Here is a 9,536-nt window from a genome sequence, read left to right on the forward strand (position 1 = left end):
CTTGATGCTTATGTTGTTATGTTTGTCTTTAAACAGGTGAAGATCAGTATATCAGCATATATGGTGACGAGTGCAGAGAGAATATTAAGAAACTAAAGAAAGATGGGAATAAATTAAGACAGATGTGGATCCCTTGACATATGAAAACATTGCTAAAAGAGGCACTTGATGAGATAGCGAAGACGACCTCGGAAAAAAGCTCTTGTTGATGTAAATATCAAATAACATCGAAACAAATAAAGACGAGAATCAAGATGATCCAAGAGGATGAAGAACAAGTTAAGAGAGCGGTAAAAGTAGAGAGCAGCAACACTCAAGCATCACGCAATACTAAACACAAACTCGTCCTTCACTTACGGCCGGACAAAGTGTACTTAGAAGGACTCACTTTACATGAGAATAAGAGTAGGACACAAACGTCGCTGGCACCACGGTGTTGATGACAGTGAGAAAGATGAGGAGTGTGGGTGATGTGGTACACCACTCGCCCTCACCTCACCTCACTGTGTGGTACAGTGTACACGTCTTGATAACTAAAAGTATAAAGAAAGCAGGACGTGCACCACATCAAATTGTTGCGACGCGTGGCGGAGAGGGAGAGAAGTGTCACCCATGCTGTCCCAGGAGTGTTAAGTGTGCTGGTGTAGTGTGTGGTGAGTGATCACCTGCGCAATGTGAAATGCAAAATAGGATTACTATTTGTATTCTGTGTGGGTTAGCTGCCCCTTGAGAGACCCTAAATAGACGAGAGTCAAACCTGCCTAACCTTCTCTATCCTTCTGAGATGTTTTGTATCTCAATAATCTTACTTAAAGGAAGCGGAGGAGGAGAAGGAGGAAGAGAAAGAGGAGGAGGAAAAGGAAGGAGAGAGGCAGATATAAATCCAGGAACTTGAGATAACTTGCAAGAGCCTGATGGACTTGGTGCCACACAAACCTTCCTGATGGGAGGAACTTGTCCTTGATAAAGTCAGGTCACCGGCCGGGTCCCGCCCCCCACCAAGAGAGGGTCAGGGCGCCCCGTCCTCTCCCTCCACCCTCAGGAATGTTGGAGGCCGAGGTAGACTGGCCGGAGCCACAGGGCCATGTTTAGTGTGTTCCGGCGGGTCCTGACTAAGGCGCCTCCTGCCGCCCAGGCTCTCTCCCACCCGCCAGCAACGAGACGGAGAGGGAGAGACAGAGACATAGAGATGGAGAGAGACATGGAGATGGAGAGAGAGAGAGAGAGGGAGAGGCCTGGTAGCGGTAAAGAGAGCAGTCTGAAATGCAAGTGAAGGTCACTCACAGGTCCAAGGGTGTTGTTCCTCGTCTCATTACTTTTTCCAGCAAAGTTTGTGTATAAATGGTTGCCAGGCTGGAGTGTGTCTAGGGGGGGGGGGGGCTAGTGGTTGCTAGGCTGGAGAGTGTATAGTGGGGCTAGTGGTTGCCAGGCTGGAGAGTGTCTAGGGGGGCTAGTGGTTGCCAGGCTAGAGAGTGTCTAGGGGGCTAGTGGTTGCCAGGCTAGAGAGTGTCTAAGGGGGCTAGTGGTTGCCAGGCTGAAGAGTGTCTAGGGGGGCTAGTGGTTGCCAGGCTAGAGAGTGTCTAGGGGGGCTAGTGGTTGCCAGGCTAGAGAGTGTCTAGGGGGGCTAGTGGTTGCCATGCTGGAGAGTGTCTAGGAGGGCTAGTGGTTGCCAGGCTAGAGAGTGTCTAGGGGGCTAGTGGTTGCCAGGCTAGAGAGTGTCTAGGGGGCTAGTGGTTGCCAGGCTAGAGAGTGTCTAGGGAGCTAGTGGTTGACAGGCTAGAGAGTGTCTAGGAGGGCTAGTGGTTGCCAGGCTGGAGAGTGTCTAGGGGGGCTAGTGGTTGCCAGGCTAGAGAGTGTCTAGGGGGCTAGTGGTTGCCAGGCTAGAGAGTGTCTAGGAGGGCTAGTGGTTGCCAGGCTGGAGAGTGTCTAGGGGGGCTAGTGGTTGCCATGCTGGAGAGTGTCTAGGAGGGCTAGTGGTTGCCATGCTGGAGAGTGTGTAGGGTGGAGGAGGTGTGGTGAGCAAGCAGGGTGGTGGGGCCACCTCAACCACCATGCCATCGTCACCATGGCAACCCATCATTGAGCATGATAGTGATCCACGTGTATTAACTGCTCCTAGGTGTAGGGCACGGGCGGCCCCATACCCGCATGCACACACGGTGTCTCGCAGCCCAGCGGACAACGGTCGGGATTGGCAGTTTGCCTAGCAGTATATAAGCACCTGGGGGCTCATGATGGCTCCTGCCGACTGCATCTTGGCGATGTGTGTGCGTGTGTATTCACCTAGTTGTTCTTGCGGGGGTCGAGCTCTGGCTCTTTCGGCCCGCCTCGCAACTGTCAGTCAATCTACTTTTTTCTGCTTTTCTTCTTTTTCACACACACACACACACACACACACACACACACACACACACACACACACACACACACACACACACACACACACACACACACACACACACACACACACACACACACACACACACACACACACAAACACACACACACACACACACATATATACATCCAGGAAGCAGCCCGCAGCAGCTGTTTAACTCCCAGGTACCTATTTATTACTAGGTAACAGGGGCATCAGGGTGAAAAAGCTGCCCATTTGTTTCCTCCTCCACTGGTGATCGAACTCGGAACCTCAGGACTACGAGTCCGAAGCGCTGTCTACTCAGCTATCAAGCTCCTTGTGTGTGAGTGTGTGTGCGTGCGCGCGCGGCCGTGAAAGCTTGAAGTATGCTGGTCTATAAGTAGGCCAGAACAAGGTCAGTGGTTTGCAGCGAAGCTCGTCCCGGAATTGCGAGAGATGGGGGTATGAAGAGTGATTGAAGGAACTAGACCTGGCTAGTTAACTAGAAAGGTGCAATTTGTAGAAGCAAATTTCATTCATAATGTAAGAAGTAGAGTTGATAGAAGAACAAGTCATGAGTCAAAGTATTTGACAATCAGCAGCTAGAAAGGCGGAGTTCAAAAGGTAAAGCCTGATCCTGCAGGCACAGACACGTGGGTAGGCACTCACGCACGCACGAGAGGTCACCTTCACTCAGGCAAGTTCACATACCCTTTACACCTGCGATATGATGCACCTATGGTGCGGCCTATTGCTTTATTGTGTCCCTTGTTCTGGAGGATGTCCTCCCGGGCCCCGGCCCCACCACCAGCCGGCGCCACACCATCCCGGCGTCACACCTGCCGACGCCACACTGACGGTGGTGGTGGTGGTGGCTGCAGGGTTGTGAGGTCGCCAACAGCACACAGCCAGCCCTGCTATAGTGTCTGGCTCTGCAGCTAGAGCAGACTCGGTGATACTGCCTCACCAGCTGAGCAGAGGCTCTGGGAGCGCTACACCTGCTCTCACCACAGTCACGCCAGCTCTGGGAGCGCTACACCTGCTCTCACCACAGTCACGCCAGCTCTGGGAGCGCTACACCTGCTCTCACCACAGTCACGCCAGCTCTGGGAGCGCTACACCTGCTCTCACCACAGTCACGCCAGCTCTAGGAGCGCTACACCTGCTCTCACCACAGTCACGCCAGCTCTAGGAGCGCTACACCTGCTCTCACCACAGTCACGCCAGCTCTGGGAGCGCTACACCTGCTCTCACCACAGTCACGCCAGCTCTAGGAGCGCTACACCTGCTCTCACCACAGTCACGCCAGCTCTAGGAGCGCTACACCTGCTCTCACCACAGTCACGCCAGCTCTAGGAGCGCTACACCTGCTCTCACCACAGTCACGCCAGCTCTGGGAGCGCTACACCTGCTCTCACCACAGTCACGCCGGCTCTGGGTGATAAGCTCAGCCAATCAACCCACCGGCCAAACACTATTGATTTAAATTCACCTGTTGGATAGATATATTTAGATCGCCACACACAACTTGGTGCCAAGTTTCACCTTGGACACCGGACACGTCCTCTGTGGAATGGTTAATTAATACACCGCCTACAGTAATGGTCGGGTGAGCCACCCGTCAGGGTACATGCATTACAGGTGACAAATGACGGCACAGGTGGCATTGGAGCCACCTGTGCCGTCAAGTAAACAAACACATAAGGCATTTAATTGACGACCATCTGGTACGACCTGTTACAAACCCGACTCGGATCGTCGGAGCATGGAGCAGCGACGTCAATGGTATCTGTGAGTCCGCTCCCTAAACCCCCACAAAAATGGACGACGCCATCTGGTGGTGGCAGTATGATACCTGCAAGAGACGCTAGATTCCTGCCTTGGTCAGCCCGAAGAGTCGCTGTAGCTGACCTCTGGTGAGGTGGCGCCTGGAAATTAGCGCCATCTATCGTGATAGAAGTTGTATGTCAATCTCAGAGTCCGTAAGTGGTATTTCCTAGTGTCCCAAGTACTGGCCAGTTTACTGATGACGTGTCTGTATCCACAGAGACGACGTAGGGCTGCAGTGGTACGAAGACAGTCTACCCAGGGCAGCCTATTATCTCTCTACTCCATTTTGCTTTACGTGAGCAGTGAGCCGCCGCCGAAGAAGAACTGAGTAGTATCTGCTGTCTGACTGTGAAGTGGCAGTGACAGAATTCGGCGTATCCCGGGACTGGTTAGAGGGAAAGACAACCGACAGTGAGGTGCTACGGAGGAGTGTAACTAGCTAGTTCCAAGAAGCTTCTGCCAGGGGTTCGGTACCCTTGTATTTGTTCGTGTAGAGGCCCAGCAGCGCGAGGCTGATGTTCTCTGCCAGCACCAGGCTGGAGAGTGATTGTGGGCGTTCACAAGGAGCACCTAGTGAGACTGTAGAGAGGCTGGCCCATGCCTAGGGTAGACTCGTTGGTGTTTCCCAGTACTGGTTGAGGACGGTACTGTGTATTGAGGAAACACGGAAGTTGACAAGGCTGCATTGCATTAGCATCGAGGAGCGCTTAGTGTCCTATGAGAGCGACACATGTGTATATATCAGTGTAGTAATACTTCGTTTATGATTCTATATAAGGTGATGGGAAAGTGATAATGAGAATATATTGATGAAGGATGAAGTGTCGTATTCCTTTCAACTCCCGCTATGTTTTTTTTTTACTTGCATTAGCACGCTCACTCCTTGAAAGCCATTACCGACTTGGGGTCGGATACTAATAGTTTGGTTCCTCCAGCAAAGAACCTGGTTACGACCCATAGTGGCCGTTACACGTCCCCTCTTCCCCCCCCCCCCCCCCGCCCCTGACGACCATCTGGTACGACCCCCTGACGACCTGGTACGACCCCCCTGACGACCTGGTACGACACCCCCCCCCCCTTTACGACCATCTGGTACGACCACTCACCAGTCCCAACACTGACTCGGGCAAACAAGTAAACGAGGTGTTTGCCTCCCAACAACAGTCATTGACTCGGGTAAACAAACCTCCGTGAAATTGGGTCGTTCGGTAATTAATCTCCTTACTTGTGGAGGAAGAAGGACATTACTGAGCTAATTGTAGCTTATCGCATGAAGATGAAATTGAACAGTGTGTGTGTGTGTGTACATACCTAGTTGTACTTATCTAGTTGTGCTTGCGGGGATTGAGCTCTGGCTCTTTGGTCCCGCCTCTCAACTGTCAATCAACTAATGTACAGGTTCCTGAGCCTATTGGGCTCTATCATATCTACACTTGAAGCTGTGTATGGAGTCAGCCTCCACCACATCACTTCCTAATGCATTCCATTTGTCAACTACTAAAAAAGTTCTTTCTAATACTTCTGTGGCTCATCTGGGCACTCAATTTCCACCTATGTCCCCTAGTGCGTGTGCCCCTTGTGTTAAATAGCCTGTCTTTATCTACCCTATCAATTTCTGAGAATGTAGTTCAGAGGCGCTGAACTACAGGCCAGTGTCCTTAACATGCAAGGTGATGGAGAAGATCGTGAGAAAAAACCTAGTAATACATCTGGAGATACCTGGTTGATACCTGGTTGATGGGGTTCTGGGAGTTCGTCTACTCCCCAAGCCCGGCCCGAGGCCAGGCTCGACTTGTGAGAGTTTGGTCCACCAGGCTGTTGCTTGGAGCGGCCCGCAGGCCCACATACCCACCACAGCCCGGTTGGTCCGGCACTCCTTGGAGGAATAAATCTAGTTTCCTCTTGAAAATGTCCACGGTTGTTCCGGCAATATTTCTTATGCTTGCTGGGAGGACGTTGAACAACCGCGGACCTCTGATGTTTATACAGTGTTCTCTGATTGTGCCTATGGCACCTCTGCTCTTCATTGGTTCTATTCTACATTTTCTTCCATGTCGTTCACTCCAGTACGTTGTTATTTTACTGTGTAGATTTGGTACTTGGCCCTCCAGTATCTTCCAGGTGTATATTATTTGATATCTCTCTCGTCTTCTTTCTAGTGAGTACATTTGGAGGGCTTTGAGACGATCCCAATAATTTAGGTGCTTTATTGCGTCTATGCGTGCCGTATATGTTCTCTGTATTCCCTCTATTTCAGCAATCTCTCCTGCTTTGAAGGGGGAAGTGAGTACTGAGCAGTACTCAAGACGGGACAACACAAGTGCCTTGAAGAGTACAACCATTGTGATGGGATCCCTGGATTTGAAAGTTCTCGTAATCCATCCTATCATTTTTCTGGCTGTCGCAATATTTGCTTGGTTATGCTCCTTAAACGTTAGGTCGTCAGACATTATTATTCCCAAATCCTTTACATGCTGTTTTCCTACTATGGGTACATTTGATTGTGTTTTGTACTCTGTATTATGTTTAAGGTCCTCATTTTTACCGTACCTGAGTACCTGGAATTTATCACTGTTAAACATCATGTTATTTTCTGATGCCCAGTCGAAAACTTTATTAATATCAGCTTGAATTAGAAGGGACTTTATTTAGAGAGAAGGGACTTCGTGACAACCCAACAACATGGATTCAGGGAGGGTAAATCTTGACTTGCAGGCTTAATAGAATTCTACGATCAGGCGACAAAGATTATGCAAGAAAGAGAAGGATGGGCGGACTGCATTTTTTTGGACTGTCGGAAAGCCATTGACACAGTACCCCATAAAAGGCTGATGCATAAGCTGGAGAAACAGGCAGGAGTAACTGATAGGGCGCTCCAGTGGATAAGGAAATACCTAAGCAATAGGAAGCAGAGAGTTACAGTGAGGGGGTGAGACCTCAGATTGGTGTGAAGTCCCCAAGGAAGTCCCACAGGGCTCTGTACTCGGACCTATCCTGTTTCTGATATACGTAAATGATCTCCTAGAAGGTATAGACTCATTCCTCTCAATGTTTGCTGACGACGCCAAAATTATGAATAGGATTAAGACAGAGGAGGACAGCTTGAGGCTTCAAGAAGACTTTGACAAGCTGCAGGAATGGCCGAACAAATGGTTGTTAGAGTTTAACCCAAGCAAATGTAATGTACTGAAGATAGGTGTAGGGAGCAGGAGACCAGATACAAGGTATCATTTGGGAGATGAAATACTTCAAGAGTCAGAGAGAAAGACCTGGGGGTTGATATCACGCCAGACCTGTCCCCTGAAGCTCATATCAAGAGGATAACATCAGCGGCATGTGCCAGGTTGGCTAACATAAGAACGGCCTTTAGAAACTTGTGTAAGGAATCTTTCAGAACATTATATACCACATATGTCAGACCAATCCTGGAGTATGCGGCTCCAGCATGGAGTCCATATCTAGTCAAGCATAAGACTAAACTGGAAAAGATTCAAAGGTTTGCCACCAGACTAGTACCCGAGCTGAGAGGTATGAGCTAGAGCTACGAGGAGAGACTACGGGAATTAAACCTCACTTCGTTGGAAGACAGAAGAGTTAGGGGGGACATGATCACCACATTCAAGATTCTCAAGGGAATCGATAGGGTAGATAAACACAGGCTATTTAACACAAGGGGCACACGCACTAGGGGACACAGGTGGAAACTGAGTGTCCAAATGAGCCACAGAGATATTAGAAAATTTTTTTTTTAGTGTCAGAGTGGTTGACAAATGGAATGCATTAGGAAGTAATGTGGTGGAGGCTGACTCCATACACAGTTTCAAGTGTAGATATGATAGAGCCCAATAGGCTCAGGAATCTGTACATCAGTTGATTGACAGATGAGAGGCGGGACCAAAGAGCCAGAGCTCAACCCCCGCAAGCACAACTAGGTGAGTACACACTGGATGATTGCAGCTGGATGATAAAGTCATCATCCAGCTGTCCTCGTAAAGTCTGGATGTCTCGTGACAGTTTGTAAATTCCATCACCCGCTGTCGTCAGCCGCTGCCATTTTATAGGACGACGATTTTTGGACTGGGGGGGGGGGGGTGAACGTTAAAATGCGACGCTCTATTAGAAGGACAGGTTGGTGTCATCGTACCGGGACGGGCCAGGATAGACGCAGGTAGCCACGGGGGTCGTGGACACACTGGGACGGGCCAGGATAGACGCGGGTAGCCACGGGGGTCGTGGACACACTGGGGCGGGCCAGGATAGACGCAGGTAGCCATGGGGGTCGTGGACACACTGGGACGGGCCAGGATAGACGCAGGTAGCCACGGGGGCCTGGGACACACTGGGGGAGCCACACTCCACAGGCCCAAACTTCAAGTACACAACAAACGTTTATTTTCACCCGCCAGTTCTTGTGTTCGCAACGGTTGACGCGGCCTCGACTACGGCAACTCCCACGAGTATAGTCCCGGATTACCACAGACGACGTTGCTTAAGAAAATATCATGTTGCAATAAACATTCAATATTCTGCTGTAGAGCTGTGTAAACACCAACAGAATTCAGTCTGTAGTTATGTTTACACAGAGATCGTAGCACCTGTCGCTTGGATGAGGCATGCTGCACTAAATCGTTCCAAGGGAGAATATCATAAATCACAGCAAATGGGAGTGAGAGTCGAGCCGGCACCGTCCCCACAACACACACCCTCAGCCTCCACCAGTACTCACCTGAGAAGCTCAAATCGGGCGAGTTTGGAGGCGAATTTGGAGGCGGCGTCGACAGAGTCCTGAGACACGACCATGATCAGCTGGAGACTGGCCTGCCTCCCCGCCCGGCCCGCACGCGCGAGTCTGCGCACTCAAGATACCCTTGATGCTGGCACCGCCTCACTCTCACCCCTGCAGGAGGCGGCGGCGGGGGGCGGTGCGCCCTCCACTCCCGTCATCATCACACATCTCCACATTATTCTGGAGAGTGGAGAGTAAAACTAGCCGCGGGGGGCACTGAGGGCCGCCGCCCCCCCGGACACCGCGGAGGAAGCCACTAGAGAGAAGCACAGGTCCTCCTCCTGCTGCTGCTGCCAGATCATTACATTCCACACACCGTCAGGACGTCTGCCACACCCCGCGCTCCCTTGAAACATTTATACCGCTGAATAAAACAATCATTAGTACACGATCTGCATCCAGATGACCGTAGGAATTACAGACACGCGCACTAAGTACTCACCAGGTACATAAAGTACTCACCAGGTACATAAAGTACTCACCAGGTGCATAAAGTACTCAGCAAGTACACAAAGTACTCAGCAAGTACACGTGAAAAGTTCTTCCGTGACATGCACAAAA

The 9,536-nt window shown here is 50.6% G+C and overlaps 1 protein-coding gene across 1 annotated transcript in view; it reads right to left on the reverse strand.

Annotated features, from left to right (window-relative positions):
- Window positions 1-9,230, reverse strand: part of LOC123756695 (uncharacterized) — a 54,200-nt gene extending 44,970 nt beyond the window's left edge. The window contains exon 1 of the mRNA XM_045739938.2: window positions 8,916-9,230. Within this exon, the coding sequence (XP_045595894.2) occupies window positions 8,916-8,989 (74 nt within the window). The 5' untranslated portion in view covers window positions 8,990-9,230. The remainder of the gene's footprint in view (window positions 1-8,915) is intronic.
- Between the last annotated feature and the right edge of the window lie 306 nt (window positions 9,231-9,536).

This window comes from Procambarus clarkii, chromosome 26 (assembly GCF_040958095.1).
Source record: "Procambarus clarkii isolate CNS0578487 chromosome 26, FALCON_Pclarkii_2.0, whole genome shotgun sequence".
NCBI lineage: Eukaryota > Metazoa > Arthropoda > Malacostraca > Decapoda > Cambaridae > Procambarus > Procambarus clarkii.